This window comes from Cricetulus griseus (genome assembly GCF_003668045.3).
Source record: "Cricetulus griseus strain 17A/GY chromosome 1 unlocalized genomic scaffold, alternate assembly CriGri-PICRH-1.0 chr1_0, whole genome shotgun sequence".
NCBI classification, from domain to species: domain Eukaryota; kingdom Metazoa; phylum Chordata; class Mammalia; order Rodentia; family Cricetidae; genus Cricetulus; species Cricetulus griseus.
The window spans coordinates 22681458-22708047 of NW_023276806.1; the positions used below are offsets into that span (position 1 = coordinate 22681458).

At 39.3% G+C, this 26590-nt stretch overlaps 1 protein-coding gene across 3 annotated transcripts in view; it reads right to left on the reverse strand.

Moving 5' to 3' along the window:
• The window catches only part of LOC100752571 (serine/threonine-protein phosphatase 2B catalytic subunit alpha isoform), a 281243-nt gene that overhangs the window by 70226 nt on the left and 184427 nt on the right, over positions 1-26590 (reverse strand). For all 3 annotated transcript variants that reach the window (XM_027395784.2, XM_035451992.1, XM_035451991.1), the window contains exon 3: positions 3478-3602. In XM_027395784.2, the coding sequence (XP_027251585.1) occupies positions 3478-3602 (125 nt within the window). The remainder of the gene's footprint in view (positions 1-3477; positions 3603-26590) is intronic.

Genomic DNA, 26590 nt, shown 5'->3' on the forward strand with positions numbered 1-26590 from the left:
CTGTCATGGATGGCTAATTGCAGGATATCACATGACCCTGGAAAGGATCCACACTCCTGCAATATGGAACATGACTTCTCAGACATCATTTGTCTGGTCTGACAAGCACACCATAAAGTGGCAGCTTAGTATCAATGCAATGTCAGGACCACTAGCTACCAAGACCTGTGGCTTAGTATCAATGCAATGTCAGGACCGCTAGCTACCAAGACCAGTGGCCCTGTTTTGGCACCTCTATCACGTGTCCTACTGCTTGCTTGTTATTTTCAGGCAGCAGCATGGAATGTTGCCTGGCTTGCTGTGGTTCATTCTGGTCCACGAGTTCACAGCTAATAAACACAACAACTTTTCACACTTCAATGTGCTGGAGGCCTGGGCTGAGATCTGGATGCAAGTAGAACAGGAGAGGCCAGCTCCCTGCAAACTCAAGGCGGTGTACTGCACAAAGCAGAGCAAAGAGCTTAATGGGGTGAGCGCAAGGAAACAGCAGTGCATGACTCTGTGTGCAGATTCTGGACTCTGCCTAGGGTCTGCAGAGAAACACACACACCCAGCTGTAGACCTAGATATACACATACAGTGATCAAAGAGATTAGGTAGGGTAATGCAATCATCAGAAGGAGGAAGGTTTGTAGTAAGACAAATTACAGTTGAGAACAAAATTGCTTCTTTCATCACTACTCAAAAGCTGGCTTGTTTGGGGGCTCATTTTGTGGGGAATCATTTCTAATCATGGCAAAAAAGAGAAAGGTGAGTTACTGGGGGGGGGGGTGAGGAGGGGCGGGGCATAAATGAGCAGTCTGTGCTGTCCATAGCACGATACCCAGAGCCTACAACTGGAGTCAGTAGAGTTCATTAGAAATAGGATCAGGTCTTCAAAGCTGCTTTGTTAATGAAGTAAATGCAGGCAGGCATCCTTCTTCATTGAGAGGACCAGTTTAGAAGAACACTCACAGTGCAAGCCCAAATCATGGGCACAAATCCGAAACGTCTTGAAACCTGGTTGGATAATACCCACCACAAAACTAAGCTCTTATTCTAGGAGCTGAAGAGTCAACAATCTCATACACACAGAGAATATTTTATATCTGAAGACTTAAACCTCACAAGACAGGAACATGCGTACTCAAGTGTGTACACGTGTCAATGTGTGGGGCTGTACATGGCTTCTGCATTGTAGTATGAACCTATTTCTTCAGGCACTCTCAATGAAGACACTGCGACCACTGCTCGGGACAGTGGGAAGAGGTCAGCCTTGAGATCCTAAACCCTCTCTTAGCCTTTGTGTCAACATCCTATGAGAGGAAGGTACTTACAGATTCTTTCCAAAACTGAGAGGAATGAATGAGATCACTGAGCTGACAATACTTTCAGCATGCCAACAATGTCAGCCTCCTAATTCCACAATAGATATCTTAAAATACTCTTAGTAAGAGCATTTCATATACATCGGTGGTCTCAACCTTCCTAATGCGGCGACACTTACTACAGTTCCTCATGTTTGGTGACCTCTGACCATGGATTATTTTCATTGTTTCATCACAACTGAAATTTTGCTATTGTTATGAATCATGATATGAATATCTGATATGCAGATGGTCTTGTGAAAGGGTCATTTGACCCCCAGAAGGGTAGTGACCCATAGATTGAGAACTGCTGTCACACATGCTTGATCATGTCACAGCCACTGCAAAGCTATGCACAGGTCACAATTAGATAAAAATGCATCATACTACAAATGAACATTTTGTCATTTTTTTGTGTGTGTAGAAGTTCATTGGTCTGTATTCTCATTTTAACTGAGAGCCAGTTTTGAAGATGGAGGTTTTGACAAATACATCTCAGAATGTTTAATGTACTGTGAGACCTACATTCAACCAACATGACAGGGAATTGAGTTGGATACGTTGGTCTTCACATGCACTTTGACAAAATATTGCAACTCTATTACTTCAAATATCAAGAACAACTATTCTTCTTTTTAAAGAAAAACATCTCCCTAGGACCAAATCAGTGATCTCTACTTTTCAAGCTTTTATAAAATGGGGCTCTAAAACCTCTAATTAGGAGATATTTAGAATATTTCAAATGGCCGCGACTGTACTTTTTTGAGGAAAAACAAATAGAATTGGGGGTGCATCTCAGTGTTATAATGATAGCCTAGTGCACACGAGGGCCTGCTTTAATCCCAACACACACACACACACACACACACACACACACACACACACACACACCAGAGCAACAACAGGAAACTGAACCCAGGACAGCCACCCATTCCAGGGTTTGGTTCTCTTCAGATTTTGTATAATCCTATTTCCTTCTCTAGCCCTAGGTTTCTAGAGAGAAAGGAGATACAAGACATTTCTTCATAGTCAGAACCTCAGTGCATGTATACCTAAAACATGTTTCTGTCAATTTACAAGTGGTTTATACATACATATAAATGTACATGTATGTACATTTGTATATTATGAGTGTACATGCACACATATGTATATACACATACATACTATACATATATACATACATACATACATACATGAAAGAGAGAGAGAGAGAGAGAGAGAGAGAGAGAGAGAGAGAGAGAGTTTCAATTGTAGGTAACTAAATAGTCCAAATATTCAGTTGGTATTTTTGAGGTTGACACATTGCATTAATACTAAATATCTTTTTAGTAAATCTAACTTTAAAGTATTTTAAAACACTTTTGCATATTATGGTTGTGAGTAAATGGTGTGAGGTATCAGTAATGTTGACTTAATGCATAAAAATAGTGCTCACTTTATATTCATTTTTTTTCCCTAAGAGCACATAATTGACTAGTATCTGTGAACTCTAGCTTCAGAACTTTCTCTTACGGAAATCATGCTTTTCCAGTCTAAATGTTGAGCCCTTCCTGAGACAGGAAGAACAAACATGAGAACAACATGTTTTTATTTGGAATGTACTTTCTACCTGCTTAAAGCAGATGAAGATGGAATGCTGGGGAAAAGCCTCTCATTAGTTATCACTTTTGCTTTGACTAACGACTTTGAGAAATTACCTAGCTAGATGACAGGTGCCAGGACCTAGCAGCTCCCAGTGTCCTTCCACAGGCACACAAGCACTCTGTACCTGATAATGAAAGTGACTTCTCTTCTCACAATTATACGCCATAGGTATGCCAACTCAAGTCCACTTATGCTCTCAACTTTAATTAGTTCTTTCAACATGAGATGAAATCACTCACTGCTCTCACCAATTTTAAAAACAAAACACACAAAGACAAAATCTTACCATTTCTTTGACATTCCTCTGCATAAAAAAAAAGAACACGGTGTGTGTGTGTGGGGGGGGGGGCTAGGGGCATTTATCTCATTCAGTGTATTAGAGTTGATTGTTACAGATTCTGGATTTCTGCATGGTGCTTACGTCTCTACCCTCCTGCAGTATGAGTGATGCAGAACAGGCTGGGAGGAAACCACGTGTACTTACTTCGATACTGAAGTACCCTCTGTCAACATAGTCCCCTAAGAAGAGGTAGCGAGTGTTGGCAGGCGATCCTCCCACTTCAAAGAGCTTCATCAAGTCAAAGAATTGTCCATGGATGTCCCCACACACTGAAAGAGCAAATAAAATTGATTGCAATATTAGCTTATGTGCCTGGATCGGAGCACAGGATTTGCAGAGCAGGAGAAATGAGACGGAAAAGTCAAGTCCTTTGCTAAAGATGCCCAAGTCCCTTGGTGGCACATCTTGCTCAATCATTCAGGTTTCCTAATTCACAAATTAACTGGGAAAATGGTGCTCATAAGCACAGCAGTGGCTGCTGTTGTCGTGCATTTATCAATACTGAATGAGATCCTATTAAGAAATTCAATTTTCCCAAGTTCCTTCTAACACTGTCCTGGGATAGGAATTCATTGTACACATAAGAAAGGAGGGAAACACAAGGTCAGGGATCTGGCATAATCTATGTACAACCAGAGGTGTGAATTCGTACCCACTGCACCAAATTGCTTTGTAAGGAAAAAGAATGCTGATGTGTATAGAAAATACCACAATTTGCTAGGTCTAACAAGCAGCTGACAAATTTAAATTCTAAAAGAATGTTTTTGTAAGATACATTATCAATTGTCAAAACATTTTTTGTAAAGTATATCTGAGGGACTGTAATTGAATAAAATCACTAGGAACTGATATTTCTTAAATTTTTCACTTTTGGAAGCTAAGAATTCAGAAAGAATTTGATTGTCTCTTCGCTCAGTATTTATTACTTTAATCACTTATGAGAACCTCAAAAATTAACACCATAGTTTCTGCTATATTGAGGATACAGTGTATATAGGTTATGTAGTTTGACAAGGTCACTGTCAAAAGTGAACAATTGGAGCTTATGTTCATATTTATTTGATTAAAAAATTTCTTTTCAACCATCATAGGTTTTTATGTAATGCATAAATTATTAATTATTTTGAAACATATTATGCTTAAATAATGGACACTTTGCATATGTTTTTCCATAGAATGAAAGTATCTTAACACACTGGATGCTGTGGTTGGTTGCAGGCAAGTTACTGAGACATGCTGAAGTTCATTATTCAGCAGGCATAGCCTTACAGGTAGACTACAGAACCCATGGATAAAACAACTGTAAACCAATGAATAAAATTTAAATGATTTGTAAAATAATATTTCAAACCATGGAAGAGATAAGGGCTAGGTACAGTTTTGGATGTTTGGGCTTCAAAATCTTAGTCTACTAAAATGATGTCAAGGATAGGGAACACCTTTCCCAGTTCCAATTGGAGACTGGGCTTGGGCACACCTTTCCCAGTTCCAATTGGAGCTTCTTCCCTTTCTTTAGCAAGGGTCACTGTGAAATGATCACAAACATACTCTTCAATTCTTGAAGTAACATCTCATCTATTCATGAGTAAGGACACTTTTATTCTTATGGTTGAGTGGTCCACAATTGGGTCTTTATTCTGAAGGACTTAGGAATGTGGCCTGAGACTGAGCATATCACCTTCTCCTTGGGATGACACGATGATCTCAACCAAGAGCAAAGAAAGGAAGAGCAGTGAGTATTTGGGCTCACGTGTTGCCAGGCAAAGGAAGCTGGCTCTGGGGGAGGCAGAAGGCCACGTATCCACGGGAAGCTACATAAACAACTCTGGGAACCTAAAGCTTTGCTTCCATTCAAGGAGTTGCAGCAAAATCTTAACCTCAAGCCTGCCTGGGCACCTTAGTGACACTCCACCTGGTAACAAACAAGACAAAACAGGGAAAGGACAGCAGGGGCTATAGTTCAAAAAATCAAAATAAGGCTTCGATCTTAAAAATTTAATTGGCTTATCTTCTATTACAATTTTTAAAAGGCAAGGCTGAAACTTATTAGCTACCAAAGACTAAGCATTCCACTGATTTACATTACAGTGCATCTGGTATGGTTACTTACACAAACACCACCTTCTCTTAAGTTGTAGGGATTTTTATACCTGTTGTATATGTTACAACCCAAAATTCATAACGGGGAAAAAACATGTGCTCACATGCCCTTCACTACACCTGCAAAGGGGAGGAAGGAACTCCAACGAATGCCAATGTTTGTGACCCTAATAGGTCTGGTTTGCCTGGCCACTGCTTCTCTTTGTATGGTGGTTCCCTATTAGGACATGAGGGTTGGTTACTGGAAAAGATTCACAGAAAACATGACGCTATGTGACCGGGTAAGATGGGCTCCAAACTTTATTTTATGGTAGTGGCAAATTTAATCATCACATTATAAGCTGTTATTAAACTATCCCCAAGTCGAGACAGTCCCAAGAGAACCCCAAAAGGAAATGTGGAGCCACACACATATGCTGGCGTGAACCCCTGACCAACCAGTGCCCACCCCTGCTGTTTTCCTCGCTGTCTGAATGACCCTGGGCAGGTTACTCAAGTTCTCTGAGCCACGGCATACTTATAAACAAAATGTTACACCAAGCACCATTTCCAAATGGCTGCATCTGGAATGTCAATATGCAGGGGTCAAGGATTCTCTTGGCCAAGGCTGGAAGGATGGCTTTATGGACACATCCCAAAGCAACTGCCTTCTCTCCTCCCACACCCTCCTATCCTCTTTTGGCATTTTACCTTTCCATTTCAATTCATGACCATGTCTGAAAATTCCAGTGTAATTGGTTTTACTTTGCCATGTCAGAGACGGAAATACCAGGATATGATTCACAAACACTGGGGAACACAGGTTCAAAATGAAGAGCTTGTTAGCAACTGACACAACTGTAGGATAGTGGAGGAAGCAGAATGAAAAATGATGAACAGGATGGCGGAGATGGCTGAGTGAGTAAAGAGCTTGCTATATAAACACGAGGTGGTGAGTTTGGATCCCTAGACACCATGTAAAAGAAGCTGGTTGTGGGAGCTAGCATCTCTAATCCCAGTGCTTCTACTTGAGATTGGAGGTTGATAGGAGAATGCAATGGTGTAGATGAAATAACAAAACAAGAGATAGTATCTCAGGTGGATGGTGAGGGTAGACAACTGGGATTGCCATTCGCCCTGCATGTGCTCGCCGTGGCTTTGTGCATGCTTGCATTGACACATACTGATACACACATACCCACATTTCCAGCACACATACACAAAGGTGCATGGTTGAAAAATAGAAAGTTTAATAGGCAATGAAAAATTCTAAATGATTAAAAAATTTATAGAGACTTCTTTTTGGGAATCTACAAGCATTATCATCATGATGTAAATTTATATGATAGAAAAATGAATCTTTTGTTCTCTTCTATAATCTTGACTCAAAAGGCCAAGTTTTAGATCATGGATTTGAAGACATAAAAAAAAAAAAGGAGAAAGCAAATATTAAAACCAAGTATTTAAATCTAGTGCCCCAAAACACACTCACCCTGTGATTTTTCAGAGTCACTATTTTACCTCCTGACACCACACCACGCTATTGTAGACACAACCACTTATGATGACTGCCAGTCAATGAAAACAACTTGCATACACAATTACATCGAAAACGTTGAAGCCCAACCAAAGAAAACAGAAACTTAAAGCATGACTGAGGAACAGAAATCTTATAAGGACATTCAAGGATTTTAAGACTACTTAAGGTATTTTTTAAGCCAATTTTTTTTTACTTCCTCAGATTTCACAGACTGCCTACTTTGCATGTCACACGCTTAGTCTTTCCAGACTTTCTTACATAAAGCAGCTTCTCTGCTCCCATTCTTCAACCCTTCGCTGTAATTTATTTTCTTCACAGTGCTTATCATTTTCAGTAATTAACTACCTGACTGATTTGTTTCTTGTTTGTTCCCAGCCTCTCCCCAGTGGACTAAAACCTCTGCCATGAAAGGTAGCAGGCAACCCTGCTGACTGTATGGCCAGGGCCTACAGTAGTGTCTACACAAGGAAGGCACACAGCAACTCACTACCCTGGCATTCTGCCACTGAACCTAGGCCAAGCTTCATTTGGAAATCCATCAGGAAATCAGAGAAAAATTTTGAGGTGCCCTTGGGGTTGACATACATGATGACAATTTTGTGGACTGTGTCTTGGTGGAAGATGAGTCCTTCAACTTTGTTTTCAGCCTTTAAATCAACCACTGGATTCTAAGCAAACTAGATCAGGACTGGAGTCAAATACAGGATCTGAAAGCATCTTAGAGTGGCTATCTGTGGTGATATTTTGCTTGTGATCTAACAACTAAAGCTTGTCTGAAGATCAGAGGGCAGAGCTAGCTACACTAGTTAGCCATAGAAGCCCTGCAGTGGTAGCACATACCTTTAATCCCAAGGTACATGGATCTCTGTGAGTTCAAGGTCACCCTGGGCTACATCAGACTGACCAGTCTAAAAGAGAAACAGAGCCAGGCAGTGGTAGCTCACACCTTTAATCCCAGTACGCCTTTAATCTCAGTACTAGGGAGGTGGAGACAGGAGTGACATGGCTGGGTAGAGAGATGAATGTAAGGCAGGAGGAGACAGGAGCTGATTGCATTCAGTTGGAGGATTCTTAGGTCCAAGATCACCCCTTTGGTCTGAGGATGCAGTAGAGGTAAGAGGTCTCTGTAGTGGCTGGCTCCTTTACTTTTCTGACCTCTCAGCATTTACCCCTATATCTGATTCCGGGATTATATTATTAAGAACTATTAGAACTAATGCTACAGCTACCTCACCTGGCACTCCATCAGAATCCATGAAGATGCGGCCTTATTAACAAGCTCTTGGATGACTCTTATCTAATCCACATAGATTTATGCCTCTGAACATCCATTTTAGCTGTCATTCTACATGCCGGTGTGATTTGCTCCATAGCAGTTACATATTTACTTGCAAATATACACGTAAGTATACAGTGGAATGAAACTATTTTGGACTCCTTGCAGTTTGGTATGGGATTCGAATCTTATTATTATCTGAAAGAATCAAAATGAATTAATGACTTCACAGAGTCAGAGGAAGGGTTCAAACTACACATGAATGACAAAATAGCCTCGTGAATAGGTGGGAGCTGTGCAGTGAGCAACCTAGTTGCTAACCTGCCTTTTCAGTGGGCATTTGATGCATTGTGCATCCTTGTGCACACTAGGATAGACATAATGTTAAGTGGGAAGTGTAGCCAGTGAGCTCCCACTGTGGGACAAGATGGCGCTGTCTTTCATCTTCTTTGAAACTGTGTAATGGTCATAGTCTTCCTAAAGTTTGATATTAAAACACTGGTTGTTCCTAGACACTACACTGCTAGGATAAATCTTGTAACATATAGGCAATATACACAAAGCCCAAGTAATAGCTACTACCATCGAATGGCCAAAGAAAATTCAGTGTTTTGTCATTACCCATAGTTCCTTAGGTTAGCTCCTATCATATTCCACTGCACTTGGCTTTCACAGCACTGTTGATCAAACAGGCTCTGAAAATCCATCCACACTATCGGGGCAAGCTTATTTCACAAGCACACTTCTATTTGCTCTATCCCCTTGGACTCCTCTTATTTGCTTCACATTCCCAAGGGCTATTGTGTGGGGGGTGGGGTGGCGTGGGGAGGAGTATTCTACTGGAGGCGAGCACTAATAAACTGATGAGGTAAGAGAGGCTGTCTCACAGGTACAAAGTCACTCAACAGAAGAGCAATAAATTATGCATTCTCCTGCACAGTGAGAAAAAGTGTTAACAATAATGTACCCTACCCTGAAGAGCAGCCAGAAGAGAGGATTCTGACCACAGTCTTTAATGGAAATGCTAATTTCCTGGCTTGCCCATTACATAATGTACAAATGACCCTAAATTTCCCACAGGACCTCCCAGAGATGAAGCAAAAATCATCAGGCATACAGAAACATAATGTATATAATAAAAATAGCTCCTGGTACTCTTAGATAATAGCTATATAATAGGCTGAATACCCCCCAATTATATCTTCAACAGATAGTAAGCTAACTGTCAGACCTTTGGAGAGTCATGGCACTTAATAAAATTAGATGTCAGAAATTTAGAGAATCATGGGAATGCTAGTAAGATTAACACAAAAATATACTGAAATAAAATATAATATTTTAGGGTGAGCCACTGCTTATTACATCCATTAGTTACCTGATACATTACAACGTGAAGGTTATTTTCTCAGAGACAAGTCCTCCATTTGTTTTTAGATGGGAGAAGTAGGAGCCAGAAAGCATTGTAAGGGAAGGCATCACTGCAGCTGTGGGTGCTGTTCCTGGCTTGAGTGACAGGGTACAGAGCATTGTCATGCACAACATCCAGGGTGGAGGCTGCTGGTGCATGAGGGACCAATGGAACGGCTTATCCATTATTTCTGTCGCTTGCATGCTGCTTTGACTATCAGCTACTAACACCAGATCCAAGCAAGCTTACTCTTTCATAACTGCCTTTTGATAATTGATCCCCTCCATCTATGATTCCTGATACATTTTATTAAAATTATATTGGAACAATTTCATACATGACTGGAACCAATGACTTTGATCCAAGATTGAAGGGGGGACAGTAGGGTGGGAAACACTATGAAAAGCTTCCTTTTACGTTTTTATGGAAGGCAATAGTTTTTCCCCATATAACATCCTTGCTAGAAAGCTGGTTAGCTCTGGTATCTTAAGCATAAAGGATTTGGGTATATATTTAAATAAATATAAATATACATGTGTATGAATGTACATCTGTACAACGCTACTAACCATAAAGTAGGCATGCAGGCATTAGGGTAAAGTAAAGCTGTCAGGGGTCAAGAAGTATAGATTCAGGAGTGTACTCACTACCAAATATGGCAAAGGCGTCCTGAAGAGAGGAGGGTTTAGTAATTAGCTGAGTAAACTTTGATATAAAAGCAAGATGATGGGTTGATCACAAGGCAAGCCTATGAACCCCTAAATAGGACATTTCTATATGGAGCAATGTAGTGGGTCTGACAAGACCCCAAGAACAGACTCTCAGTCAAGGCCAGAGTCTGGAAACAACCAGGGCACGGATGAAGTTCACCTTACATCTTTTGGCCAAAGACACTGGTGTTCAGAACAAGAACCATACTTATATCACATGTGCATTAGGTCTGCATATCCTATATAAATTAATTTAGCAGATAACATAGCTTAACTGTTTTTAAGAGAATCCCATTGTTTCTAAGCTCTTATTGGCAATTAAATTACGGCATTAGGAAATGTAAACTCAAGTTGCTAGTGCTGACCACACTAGGATTAGGATAAAAGTCCAGTATGATTGCCATGTAAATAACAGCTCGAAATGCTCTGATAAAGCTGTCCCTCCTGATCAAAGGCACATGATAAATGACATATAGAACGTACACTCTCAGATAAGATGATGTACAATGGTGTTCACTGAGTATAGACTCACACAATGGGTTGCATTTACTCACCCATTTAAAAGGAGACCTATCAAAGAATATCACTGAGTCAATTTCACTCTGGCACTGAGCAAAATTTTTATAATGTCACATAGTTCCAGGATGAAGAAAGATTACACAAATTAGGATGTCAAGAGACACAGTACTACACTGTTTTTTTTTTCTAAACTGTCAAAAACCAGAAGATAAATAACATACAAAAACTAAAATTTTAGGGATAAATATTTCAAATATTCTTAGCTTGATTGGACTGGTACTATGATTTACTAGTAAAGTGGTTTTAATTAGTGACTCATTATTTTTCTAAAAAGATCTCTCAGTTCCTCCAAAATACTGACTTTTATCATCTTAGAGGATTTGTATGATGTACAGATTTCTTTTGCAAGCTTTTCGAGTTTGCAGTAAATCACCACATGGCAGGTTGCCGTTTAGCAAAGGCATGGCAGAATCTCTGCACAACTCTCATTCTCCTCAGCTCCAGGACATTAGCCTGTGTTTTCTCTTAATGGCCATTATCTTCCCAGGGCAACAAAGGCCCCGATGTTAGGGAACTAACAGTGTCTAAGCAACAGGGATTAACCTACCGACCTCTCTGGTCCCCTGAATATGTTTTTCTATCAAAATGTTTTCGTTTCTAAAATCTGCCATTTTCAAAGGAAGATTGCCTGTAGAGGCTATGTAAAAGGTTTACCACAAGGAGTACTATACTTCTTCCTGTTGAAAAAACAGGTTGAAGTAATTTTTAGTAGATGAGAAGAAGTTCAAGTACAAACCAGCCAGCCTACCCTAGGCATGGCTCATTAACTAGATCGTGTAAATTTGAGACATCAGAGGTCATAGAGATGCTAGGACCTTGGGATTGCATTGCAGATTGCTAGTACCCAGAAAAGATTATCTACTGCAAAATAAGCCAAAACTAAACAAAATACAACAAAGCCAAAACCTCACAAGGGTCTAATTCCCAAAATAGCATATTTCAAATAATGAACATATTTCCATAGAAAACAAATTCTTAACTAGGTCATTCTGGTTTGATACCTTTGAAAAATACTGAAAAATCTGAGTCCAAATAAAATTGGCTAAAACCAGAAATTTTAGGAATTGAAAAAAATCTAGAAAATCAGATATAAAGCAATAGATTTAGTGAAGACCAGTAAAATTAATTTCAACTCTCACTTCTTCATGAAGCTATTTTAGTAAGATAAACAATCTGTCACATGATACTAAAGGGAATTTTTTTAAAAAGGCAGTTGAGAGAAAAGGGACACACTATGCTGTTGGTACAAAAGTTACAATCTATCACAAAATCCTTCATTAACCTCATGAGTCTCCAATCCTAAGTGACAGTGGACAGAAAGATACCCACTCTGCATCTTAATACTATTTACTGAAAGAACACATTCTAAGTGAGGCGGATTCCTGTCAAAAGAAAGGGAAAAATTGAAAGCTTTACTCATCTATTTTTCCCCTCAACATAATCGATCTTGATTTCTATTGTTGAGATTTTTTTAATTGTTTTAGTGGATTGAATTTTATAAAAGAATTTTTTTCTCAGAGAAAATGTATTAAGAAAGTATTTGCTCTATGCATTATTATTAGTTTTCTGTCTCATCACATGTCTAAGAAACAAAGGGCTCATTTTGACATCGTATAGTCATATAAATTACAGTTATGGATCTGATGATAAAACATAAAAGAATAAGCAAGTATGTGTAATGCTTCTGGCATACTTAAAATGATGTCATCAATGTTTATTTGTCTTAACAGCCATCGGATATTTGATATGCAGATTTATTGACCTTAAGTAGCTCACTGAGTCCTTGACAGTCATCACCAATCAAGAGTATTATATAAGCATCCTGATTTGATACAATTTGATCCAAATATTTATGAGTTTATCAAATATATACAGCTACCCCATTTTTATTAATAAGTTAATGCTATTACTCTTAATTAGGAACAAACCATTAATCTTTGGTTTTAGGCTTCCAGGAACACCCTGAAACAGTAGTTCTCCTTACTTCAACCAGAACTAAGGCAGGCAGCACTGTCTTAGTGTTCCACTTTGGGCCTTCTCTGTCTATCCTTGTAGATTAAAAAAAAAAAAATTAAAGAAAAGAAAAATCTAGCAACAGCTTCCTTTTTGTCTTTTCCGAATGTTCTATTTCATTTTTGGGTAGAAGAGCATAGAGAAATGGCTAAGAGAACACAGACTCTGACGATGGACTACTTGGATCCCAAGCCGAAATCCAGCATCTAGCCTGCTGAGTGGCTGACCCAAGAGAAATCAGCTCATCTTCACTGTGTCTGTTCCATCAAACAGAACTCCCACATAGCACTATCCTCAGAGGACTAAGTAAACCACTTAATAGCAGGTAAGTACTTAAAACTGACCAGGCACTGAGAACCGTAACATTAGCTTCATAACCGCTGTTAGGTTTGTTGCTGTTGTTTCTTAATATGAGTTCCTCATGCTTTCCCCTAGACAATCAACAGTTGCACCTCTCAATTACTTTCCTGTTCATCCCCCCCCCAACAGCTTTCATTATCTACAGAACACATTATCTACAGCACTTCCAGTCTGCCTTTCCCAATTCCCTCCTCTGCATATTCCCACTTCTCCTTCCTTGGTCCATGTTTCAAGGCTTGGGCCATCTTGCTCTGTCAATTCTCACCTGTGTAGTAACTGAGGCAGGATAGTTATTCTTTGTAAAGGCATCAGCTACCTCATTTATAAGGATGCTGCCAGTTTACTTCATGGGCTTTGAAAAGGCAAAGTAAGAGGGGGGAACCCTCTTAGTGTGTGGTATATAGGAAGGCAGAAGTGACTGAGGTAGGGGATCTTCTATGTAAGAATGATTTGCAATAGTCTGCAAGACTAAGATAAATAAATACATGCATCTTCTATACTCATTGCAGCCATAAAAACCATAAAATCCTCATTTTGTGCTTTTCTCCTTTCCATAAAAATGCATGCTACCACGTATTGAAAGTTGCCAGTCCCAATATCAAATAGATGAGATATCCTGATGCTCACTTTCCTTCTTTTTCCCCCTAAGGGTGGAAATATCTCCAAATGGCTTCAGTGATTTCTGCCAGCCCTTCAGCGGGTGGCCCATGACAGTTTCCAGTTAGTCTCATTTTGTTTTGCAGCAAACCTCATTTACAAGACCACTCTGTTCTCTGGCTGGGTAATAGTGGTAATGTTTTAAAAGCTGGAAGTGACATAGTAAAGAAATGGATGACATTTCACCAAATGGATTTTCCAAAAAAGAAAGAAATATTTCTTCTTAGCTCTCTGGAAAACTCAGTTCAAAATCTTTTGACTGGAGGAAAAAAGTCAGTCATCTCTTTTTCTTGTCATGGTATTCCTTAAGTGTGTCAATTTAAGGAATTAATATTTATGTGGTTTTTTTTTAAAAAAAAACTAAAGGCAAGAAAATAAATAGCACCATTAAATTCCACACATTCGCTATTAATCTTGCAATTATACACAGAAGGACATTAAAAGAGTTTAGCTAAAAGTGACTTTCAAGTAGAAGAAGTAGACAGCTCCATCTATGCCTGTACCAGTGAGAGGAGCTGGTCAGGGCCTCTGACAGGCAGAGCCTGCCTACAGACAGACACAACCCGTATAGAACTGCTATAGACTGTGGCTTTCTCAGAAAAGACACACTAGCTTACTTGCTTATGCAAGGAAACCTAGAAACTTTACTTTTAATTCCAAACTGACCAGTCATTTAAGCTATATGACATTCTACCTCAGACATATGTACAAGTGTTCTGCATAGATTTAAAAGGTACTAAAATATGTAAAAAGCTCAGACATGTTACAACATATTAATCTGCAAGTTAATTAAGAAACTAGTATCTGAAAATTAAGTCTAATAAAGGAAATGCCTATGTCTTAACTCCCAACTAATTTTGCTTGATCAATATTCTCTTTCCCTAAGAAGATATTTTCCGGAACCCGTTTATTTACCCGATGAATGAATAAAAATGTTTACCAAGAATGCTACATTAAAGAATGAACAGCACTAAAGATGTATAAACAAGTAACTTGCATTAGATCAATAAAGAAATAGAATTCATGGCCCTGAGAACAACAAAATGGAGAGCATCTGTGTCTGAAAAAGTAATATTGGAAGGTACTGGTTTTCCCTGCTATCAACTTAATTCCTTCTTTATCTAGAAATTTCTGACCTCTAGATTATAGTGGAGAACTATACATTTGAAACTCATGTCTTCCATTAGTGTATTACTGAACAAATCATTTCATTGCCTGCTTGCCATCAATTTTTTAACAGAGGCAATGGAACCAGCCTAGATGCCCATCAACAGATGGACAGATAATCAAAATGTGGCATGCACATGCAGTGGGATTTTATAAAGCACAGAAGAAAGCAGTAATTATAAAATCTGCAAGAAATTGGATGGAGTGGAAAAGTCGTGGGTTACAAGGTGACCCAAACTCAGAAAGACAAACAGCACGTGTTCTTTTTTGTAGGATGTATATTAAGTGTGTACATGTGGACAAAGCCAAAAGAATGAAAAAGAATACAACAAGTTAAAAGAAGGTGGAGGAAAGGAGGGGAGAGAGCAAAAGACATAAATTTGCTGAAAGCTGAAAGCTGAAAGGAGATGGGAGGGGCTACAAGGGGGGAGAACAGAGTAGGTAACAGGAGGCGAGAGTAGCAAGAGAAGTAAGCATGATATACATTGTTGAAAACGCCATAGTGATGGCTAATACTTTGAGTGTTCATTTAAAAGGGAAATAAATATTTAAAAGGACAATAAAATATTATTCTGGAAAGAATGATTAAACTGGCAGGACATAGAGGTGTATACACCTTTACTCCCAGCACTCAGGAATAAAGGCATGGCTATCTGTTGAGTTGGAGATCAGTCTAGTCTACACAGTGAGTTCCAGGACAGCCTGGGCTATACAGTGACTCCTTTCCAAAAAAAATGTTGAATTATAAATGTAGATATATAGTAAAGTTTTAATTTTAAAATTCCAAAATAAGAAAAAGAATAAGATCATTTTGCTTATCTAGAGACAAACAAAAAACAAAACCAAAAAATTTATTATAAATTCTCCCAGATTTCACAACAGGACTAATTATCATTCACATGAAGAATACACAGTTTTTATATGACACAGTAATGTCATTTGGAGCCTATACCCACCAAAAAAAATCATAGTCCCAGTCTTCAAAAAAAAAAAAAAGGACTTGCTTATTCAGCATAAATTCTTTGTGTATTTTGTACACTTATATGTGTGTCTATGATCTTAACATGAGCCAGGCTTATGTTCCTCAATTCTGTAGTGTATGGCAAATATCTAATTAGATTATGCTAACAATGTTTGCCTAACATGTTCTATTTGGCATAGAAACTGAATGATCATAGTAAATTAATGCAGGTGTTTAGAAAACATAGAATATCTGCTGATAACCTGTCATAAGTTGTGATTCATTAGCAATCATAATTCCAGATCTAGTTTAATTTTTGTTAATTAAGAGTGATGAATGTTTGTTACACATTTGAATTGCTAAAAAGAGTGTTCAACTCTTCTTCCCCTTGACAAACTATAGAAGATTGAAAACACGTTCATGATACATGTTTGATAAATGATTAAAAGGCTCTTTACAGGAAAACGCTTATTGTATAAAACCCAATAATTTTAAGTTAAATTTCTTCACTGACCTACTTTGTGGAACTTCCATTGCACATTTCATATTTACTGTGTTGTGTGTGTGTGTGTGTGTGTGTGTGTGTGTGTGTGTGTGTGTGTGTGTGTGTAAAATTATCTTTAAAAATATCTCTCTAGGTTTCCAAGATGGCTCAGCAGGTAAATTTGCTGCCAAGCATGATGACCTATGTTTGATTCTCAGAATTCACATGGTAGAAACAGAGAACCAATTCTTGCCAATTGTCCTCTGACTTCTACCTACGCGCTATATGGCTTGTCTGCAACCATCTATATACTAACAATCACAGGAACAAAATTTTAAAAATGCATAAATATATTAAATATTCTCTCACCTTTCATCTTATTAGTCTGAAATTACTTTCTTTTGTAACAGAAGGCTTATTTCTTCAACGAGAGTATTCTAAATAGTTGATTCCAGAGACAAAAAACTTTTTTTCTATAGTCTTAAACAATAGTAAAGTACATAAATTAGAATACTTTATTCTATTTTTTCTGTCATGTGTATATGTATGTATGCTCACATATTGGGGGGGTGTGTACATGCTTATGCATATGTTTGTAGAGTCTAGAGGTTAAATTCAGTTCTTGTTTCTCAGATGCACTCATCCTGGTTTTTGAGACAGGGCCTCTATCTGTCCTGAACTTTGTTGACTACACTAGGCTGGCTGGCCCATGAGCCCCAGCCATCACCTGTTTCTATCTCAGCACTGTGATAGCAAGAACACTCCCTACTGGACAGCTCTTACCTGGATGGAACTCGGACCTTCATGTGTGCAAGGCAAACAGTTTAACAACAAAACTACCTCCCTAGCCCTTTGTTAAGTTTTAATGAGTATGTGGTGATTATATATCTAATGTTACAGTGTTTATACAGAATTAAAAATAGTTGCTCTTTTTTTTTCAAACCAAGAACACACACAAATATAAAAGTAGTTTTTAAATATGTGTGATAGTACAGTAAAAGGTTGCAAACAGCAGCTTCTCTTCAGAAATAGACAGACAGTGTGCTGAGGGCATATGGACTTACATACATGAGCAGGCCCTGACTGGGGTGTCCACAGTTTAACTACTTCTCACCTGATATTCCCTTAAGAAGGACAGAATTTTGTTCACAAACCTTTCTTGGTGGCTGATAGATAACACAAGATGTACACACCTGAAGCCTAGTCCAGGGGTCACCTAGTGTCTGATTCAGAGAAAAAGGACAAAAATCAGATTCTGCTGCTAATGCCACATGCATGTTGGCAGAGTAGTGATTGAAAGTAAGAATACGAGGCTTAAAATGTGTGCCAGTGCATGCTTGGCAAAGGCGACTCCTTACTCTCGTTTCTGAAAAGTAATTTTCCTCCCGCAGAGTCGTCTTGACTCATTTTGACCTTTCCTTTGCAAACATTAACATGAAGCATAGATCCCACATGGTTTCAGATGTGCTCTGCAGACCCAAAGCCAATGGGGAGGGGGTTAGGAACCATCATCACCAGCACCAGATGTTAGCTCTGCTCCACTCTTTGGAGTTTCTTCCACTTAGCACATTTTACACATGCCTGGGCAGAAGGGGGATGGTCTGAATAGACTGTGTTTACAACTTGATTTAGAATTCTAATATACAGTAAGCCTGACAGAATGCCAGAAATTAGAGAAACGAAGGTGATTTGGCAATATCAAGATGAGTTAACTAAAGGAACAGACTTGCAGTGCTGATAAAATTTTGTTATAACCTGAGAGTAAAAGGAAGGTCTTGCCAATCAGAAAGAAAAAAAAAAAAATCAGTAGGTTGTTATAAAACCTGAACTGATTAGAGGACACATGTGAGATAAACTGGTAGGAAGCCGCCTTTAGATGGGATGCGGGGTGAGGTACTTCAAGAAGAAAGTCACAGTGATGCTTAAAAAGATAACCCTGGCAGAAAGTCCGGTAGTGATAAATAATTGAAAGTCACTCTGCTTTCAGTTCAAGGTTTGCTGACAGTGAAGCTCAGAATTATATATAATACATTGAATTAACATGTTCACAAGACAGTGAGGTCTGGGACAACAGAACCTGAAAAGGTAAAAGGGACAAATAGAATGATCTTAAACTTCTATGTGATAAACTATTAAACCAAGTCATTTGTGTTCTGATTCTACAAATATTAAGTGCCGATGGCATTCATAAAATAGCTCATGTCTTAAACTCCAAGAATGTACTAGAACGTTGGAGGTAAGCAGGTGCTCTGAAGTGACACATGAGTTAGACTAGCAACGAACACTGGAGTCTAAACTTTAAGTTCATGCTTTGTCTGTTCTGTTTACTGTTGTACTCCCAGGGCCCAGAACAGTATGGGAGCCTCACTAAATGTTTGCTGAGGGAGTCCAAGAACACGATGAAAAATGTAGTATTCCTTGGAGGATGTGGCAAGCTGAAAGCTGTGCAATGAAGAGGAATTGGTATGGGGGGGGTGGGGGTAGGAAGCTTGCTCTGACCAGAGAATACTGCTCCTAGCAGAAGAAACAACCCGTGGATATTAACACGTGAAAGGTGATCTCCAAATGAGGGAGTGTAGTTAGACAAACGAATGGAGATGCAGCCATGAAGATTAACAAGGGTCAGATAACAGGGACTCCTCAGTCATGCAGTGTAGGAAGTCTGAACTACTTCCAAAGAGGACCCAAGGAAGGAATCCGAGCAAGAGAAAGGCTGTCTTTATTCTGGCAAGTCACTCCTCCTCTTTAAGCCTTAAGTTTCTAATTTGTAGAATAAGGACAATAACACGTGGAGTGCATGTGAAGATTAAATCAGAAAAAGCTACTGGCACCGGTTAGCAATTCCACACGAGGTAATTCTGTTCACAGCCATAGCACATTGCCCTTCAGCCCCAGTTGACCGCACCTGACTCAGAGTATCACCGGCACCGGTCTGCGCTTTCAGCAATGTGTATTGTTTGACATTCTGTCTTCTTTGACGCTAGCTAATTAGAAGTTCACAGTGTGGAGTTTTCAACTACAGATGCAGAGCATGGCAACACTGCAATGCCTCCTTGACTACCCCTCCCTGTACAATATGGTGGAAAGAGAAAAAGAAAGAAGGTGGAAGGATGTCTAAAATACAATTCATCCAAGCCTCAAAGATACCAAGCACATCCAAATAGCCATCGCTGCCAAGACGGGAACCTAAGACTCCACAGACACTGAAAGCAAGGGAAAGATTGAGTCCTGAGACCTTTGTGCGTCTTGCAAGTCATCAATATTATTAGTAAGAGTAATTTTCTTGTTCTACAGAATTCAGCAACATAATGACAATAATGACCGGCTTCCGGTGCAAAGGGTGCTGGCTTAAACAAGGTCTCCCCAACACTCATATTCCTCTCAGTTTCCTTCTGCACACATGGCTTGCTAGCCTTCTGTCTTAAGAAGTGGGCATACACATTCAGAAATGCTTAGTGGCCCTTGAGCCCTGGAGGTTCCCTGCTCACTGCTTTGTGGAGAAAGATGGCCTTAATTTCTCTAGTAACCAGAGTTTGGTAGGAGGAGGAGAAATCATGTTAAAATAAAAGGGTGAGGTGGCAACCACAAATAGGATTTTGTACACACACACACACACACACACACACACACACACACACACACACACTCTCGTATTTATTTTTCTTTTTTTGCAGTTTTTTTATTTGAATTAGAAACAAGATTGTTTTACATGTCAACCCAGTTCCCTCTCCCTCCCCTCCTACACTATCCAACCCTACAACTAAAACCCTACCTATCACATACCCTTTCTGCTCCCCAGGGAGGGTGAGGCCTTCCATGGGGGTCATCAGAGTCTATCATATCCTTTGGGATCCGGCCTAGGCCCACCCCACACTGGTATTTCTTATACTTCTCTTTATTTTAATGATCATTTCAGATGCCATATTAGTACCTGGACTAGAGTTTCTCAGCTTTCATTTCAACACTGTGGAAAACATGAAGACAGCTTAATATGTATTTTGTTTTTATCCATAGACTAGAATTAATGCTGGCTTATTGATGTCACAGAGCCAATCTTGGAAGACCATGACATTCTGTTTCATAGCTCATGTGAAAGCCAGTCCTTCTGATGTAAGTCAAGCCCCTCCTCAGCCTCTTTAGACCTGCATTGGAACTGGCTTTCTGTTTATATCATCTTTGTTCATAGAAAAGATACAGGCAATACTGCGCAGGGAAAACAGAGAGAGATATATAGTAAAGGTACACACTTTACAAAAATACTTAACTAGTGGAAAATGAACTAATGAACTTTAAATGCTGAGGGTTCTGCCAGCCTACTTCACAAGATAAATTAGTACAAGCAATGAACTAGTAAAACCTGCCAATGCTGAGAGATTGCTCTTCTACATATCCTATGATGTCGCAAATATGGGGAAAACATTTTAAGGACCATGACTCATGTCTGAACATGGCAGCAGTGTTCATACAAAGATCAAGTGTTAGGAAGGCATGGAAAACTGGAAATGAAACAACTATATAAAAACCTACTTAAGGATGATCTAATCTTCGTTGATTCAAATTCCTGTAAGGATTAGAGAATTTCTACATTGAGCACACTTTCCATATTTCTCTTTCCTAAGTTGTCATTAATTTGGCATTTACAAAAGACTTCTTGACCATGATAGAAAAGAGATTTTTTTTTTTTTAATATCAGCCATACTACCTCTGTCATTTGCAGTCACAATGGTCCTTTGAGAAATCAAGAGTGGTTACTCAGGAAACATGGGTGCAATGGACACAAAGTTTATCCCAGTAAACCTCTTATTTATGATGTACATTTTATTCAGTGGATCTTTAAGCACTTTAAAAACCTGACCAACTCAGACTTAGCCACCTGCAAAGCTCTGTTGGCTACAGAAACAGTTAAGTGTTTCAACTAGAAAGTAAACACATTCCCATCCCTAGGAGACTTCAAAAGCATCTTACATAAGCACAATCTAACTATCTGTGTTAGAAATTGGCCAGACAAGTAAAATCTACAAGACTTTCATGAAGCCTGCTTAAAGTATCTTAACTAACTTTGTGGCCATCAAACTGTTCCTTATTCCATATTTCAGGAAGAGCACTTCCTAAAGTGAGCAGGCTAATCAATGCCAACAGTAGGTATACATCTTATATCCTGGGAAGCTGCTCATTATTGTCATTGTTGTACTTGCAGCACACATTTCATTCTGTAACAGGGGACTAAACTCTTGTTATCCCCTAGCCATGGTCCTTTGAGAAAGTCCTAAAGCCTACTTTTTAGTGACATCTCTAAGTATCCCCTGTCAGTAGATCTCTAACCTCCTTCTTTAACACATTCAAGTCCTCTCCGTATTGGAGAGCATCCAGCTATTCAATTTTGAATATTTGTGCTCTAGAAATTATGGGTTGAATTGTATGTCACTCATTACCTTTGGTAGACAAACTGTGACTAATTTGGAAATAGGATCTCTGCAGCTGTAGCTAGGTAACATGAGGTCATCCTCTGGTGTGAGCCCTGATTCAATATAACATTCTGGAAGACTTACATCCAAATATAGGTGAAGACACCAAGGCAACACAGGGATGGAATCTGAGATTAGAGTTAAATGATGGAGGACCTGAGACCACCCAAAACTTCATGATTTTGAGAAAGATCTTTCCTCTGAGGTTTGCCAGGCAGGATATCCTTGTCCGCATTTCATTTCAAACTCTGGTCTTCAGAATTGTGTGACAACACATTTGTTTTGCTTTTGTTTTGTGAAGTGAACAAGGGCAAATGAGTGAAAGTTAAAAGAAAACCCCAGTGGTTATGGGAAGAGACCTAGCTAGAAATCTTTTACAATTATTCAAGTTATACTACCATAGACACCACAGCCACATTTTCAGTCATTACAATTTGTCAACACTTTGCGCATTTAAAATACTTGTAAATATTTTAGATGCACTAGTTCAATGAATCCTAAAACAACCACATAGGATGAAAACTGTTGAGTATCACACCTTCCAGATGGAGAACTGGGAACAATAAAGGAACTGCCCAGCTGGTAAAGGGCTTTGCTAGGATTGACACCTAGGCAGGCTCTCTCTGAGATTAAATCAACCTTCCACACAGACAGGACTCTCAATCACTACAGCATCGGGTCTCTGTAGTGACACTTCCTGCATATGAAAATGGCAAGGCACAGACTCGAATCAACTACCTTTTTTTCCCAGTAAGAATTAGGCTATTCATTAACTGACCAGATAACACAGAAAGTTAAAAGAAAAAATGTAGGAAGACTGAGTTAGAACCATCACCATGCAAAGATGCTGGAGAGTTCTATTGAGGGAAAATTCAACCTGAGTCCTGATGACACTGAGACCTCTGATGTCCCTATGCAAGAGCTTATACTGCATTTCAGAGAGCAGCATATACAACAACCCAAAAGGAACACGAAGGAAGCAGGGCAGGCATTACATAGGGCCTTAGAAATCATGTTTTATAAGAAAAGCAGGCAGTATTTGTTCTGGAAAATTAACCAGATAGCAATTGCTCTGAAGTATTAGGGAGGCCAAGTATGGATGAGCCTCCAGGGTGGCTTCATTTTGTTAGTTTTGGTTTCTTTTATTGAGAGCAGAATGAATGGGAGCTAAAAGAAAGCACCACTGATCCAATCAATGGGAGAAACATTTCTAGCAAAAAAAAAAAAAAAAAATCCAGTGGAGCCAGCATGGTGCTATAGTGAGCTTACTCTGAAGCACAGGCCATGTGGGAAGCAGTGAGCTGATGTTGTTATGACATTAGGCCCTATGTCATCTCTGCACTTTCCCCTTTCTGATTGGTTGTGTGCTTCATCTGCAGCCAAAAAATTGTAAATGTGGTTCAGAGAGCACTACCACAACTAATAGATATGGGGGTCTGAGCTACTTATCATATATCCTTATAGGAGAAACCAGCCCTTTACAAGTGCTAGAGGAAAAATACAAACCCACCTGATCACATTTTATTAGCGTTTTTTTTTCATTGCTATCCTATTCCAAAGACCCTAAGACATCAGGGATTAGATGATGTGTGATTAGTGTTAGTTCTAAATTAAGCATTTTAAAAACAGGGCCCTGTTTGGTTATTTGAATCTCAATGTACATCCTATGAAAAACATTATTACAATCTAAAACCTTCTTCCCTTTGAGTCTTATTTCTCACGATGGCTTTCTGCATCCTGACCATTGATATTTTTAGGAAGCAGCACCATCCTTAATATCTCCAGTTCTCCCAACTCTCCAGTGTCATAACCAGGTTTAGTAGCTAGACTGTGGGTCTGAAGCTTAAACAAGCATTCTGTGCTTGGCAATGGGTTAAATGCAGTGGGTTCAGGAGCTCACAGTTCTTAAGTAGAAAAAGAAACAGGCCAACAGTAATGAATTTTCTCCTTCAATGGGACTGCATTGCTCTAATCCTGAAACTTTCTGAAAAAATATCACATAGTTACTTGAAGGCACTGAAGAGAGTGTTCAGAATCACTGCAGACAGTTGCAGTACTCACCATTCAGTCACAGGAATGTAATCAGCTATATCCATCTGTACATGAACGAGCAATGATACCCCTATCAGAAGCAGAGGTACTTCAAATTCATGCAACTTCCAGGAGTTAAAATACAAAATAAGCATGTTGTAAATTGCTTACATATGGTACATTCCATTATTATAATTCCCTTCAATTGTAAGAGAAGAGTCTATCTTAATAGGTTCCTCTACATTGAGAGAAGAGGAACTTAACAAGTATTTGCTTAATGGAACAGAGCTCAGCAGGCGTATTACAAAGCGGATTTTCTGACATAGTCTAATATGGCAGGCTATTCAGTTTCTTTCTGATCCTGTGATTCCCTTAACCCAAGCCCGGAAAGGCAAGCAGGCAAGGGAGCTACAGACTTGAGTGAGCTCACTCCTTGAAATGCATTGAAAAGACCATATTCAATTAGGAGCCACAGAGTTGGCAGAGAACGTTGTGCAGTTCCTTGGCACTGTGCCCAGCTGGTGTGAGAAGACTCAGAAACATGCCCAAACCTTCCCAGCCAGGTGTGCTGCTGGCAGTCCAGCCACCTCCAAAGCTGCTCGAAGGCCTATCATGATACAACTCTGCTCTCCACACCCACTCAAATGAAAGCCAGCTTGCTCCAAGCAGGGTGGGTTGCCCTCCATCAGAATAGCCGAGGTCCCAATACTTGGTGACTCCAGGCACCTGCCAGTGGGCAGTTTTAACTGTATGTGTGGCTGACCTTTTTCTTTCCAGAGGCTCATTATCCTATACTAATTTATCAGATTTTCCTCTCCTCAACACGGCCTCCTAATCTAAATATGGCAGGAGAACAAGAGCAATTTACAACCCTCCTGTGGTCTAAAGATAGGCACATGCACATAACTCAGCTGTCAATCTTCAAAAGGGAAGAAGATAACCTTCCACAAAACAATAAACACTGCAAGGGTTGTGTTATATAAAAGGATTGATTAATAAATGGGCCATTGTATTTCCCACATGTAAAGTAGAAATCTTACTGATCTTGGAACCCTGCTTTTCCATCACCCTTCTCTGGGAAGAAATAATGAATGTTTGCCCATTGGCCAAATGACAAAATCCCAACTCCCCATGCTGGTACTGCCCTTCTCTTCCTCTAACACACCTCTTCAGCCTGGACTTCAGCCAGTCCCTGTGGAGAAGCAGTTGATGCCCTGGGTAACTCTAGAGCTGATCTGTTAACTCAGCAGATTCCACACTTGGCCTTCCTGACACTAAGTGCCCAATTTGGGGGACAAGTAATAAAATCCAAATGGGTTCTGAGTTGTCTTCTCTAAAATGTGGACAATGCTCCTACCCAGTGGATTGTTAACCTGACATTATATTTAATCACCAAGCACATTTCTGACACAAGATGTATATAAATGGTGACTACTTGTGATATCGAGGGAATGCCACTCCACACTCTAATCTCAAATCTTATTTGCTGTTACAGCTCATCCTATACCTACATCAAATATCGTAGGTACATACATGGTTACATAGGAAATTACATGTGTAACTATATACATGTAGATGTGTATGTATCTTTAATACAGTTAGTAATTTTTAAATTATAATGAATATGATCTCCTGAAACTGAAATGATAGGACAATGGTAAAGAAATCATACGTACTAAACCTGATTAAAGAAAATGCTGATAAAAATCCTCTAAAAGAAATAAAGGGGTGGAAAAACTCAAATATTTTGGTTGAGCCAAACAGTTGAAGCATCCTATGAAAGTGGAAACTCCATCGTCTCAGCTTTACTGTTTCAGGTGATCGTGGAGAATGGTGCCAGAGAACCAGAACTCTTAGTCCTCTGAACAGTATTTTCATTCTCCCAAATCTGAGGAGGTAACATGAACTTGTTTTATTTTGTGAAAGGATTAGAGGACTTTTGATGGTCACCCAGTGAACCTCAATAAAATTTGGATCAACTGGTACAGTGGAAGCATCTTTACCTAAAAAGGACTTTGTTTTGCACTTGTTTTGTCTCCTGCCTACTGGACAAGAAGCACAAAGGCTTGGGGAACCATTGTGTGTTTTCTACTGGCTTGGAGTATAAACCTGTTCCTGTAACTCTTTCTATTTGAAAATATATACTAAACTAAACTGGACAGTTTCTTCTCTAAATTCTTTCTCTTCCCCTAACCCACCTGCTTCCTCCCCAGTTTATTTCGTTGTTCTGTAAGAGTGTTACAGACACAGGCTAGGCCTCACACATGCTAGGCAGATCCTTCTCTTCTGTATCATGTCTGCACCCACCTCCACACCTTTGAAGTGATTTCTCTTACAGAGTTTCTCAGTTCTCTAGAAATATGACATAAATGTGGGATTGTCGCTTTGGGTCAAACATGATGCCTTCTGCATTGATTTTCTAATGAATTTTGCAGAGTGCACGCATATTTCACTATGATGATAGCAAACCTTTCCCCCTTACAAGCTATTAGTTAATGGCAGATTTTTTTTTCTCCAGAAATAATGA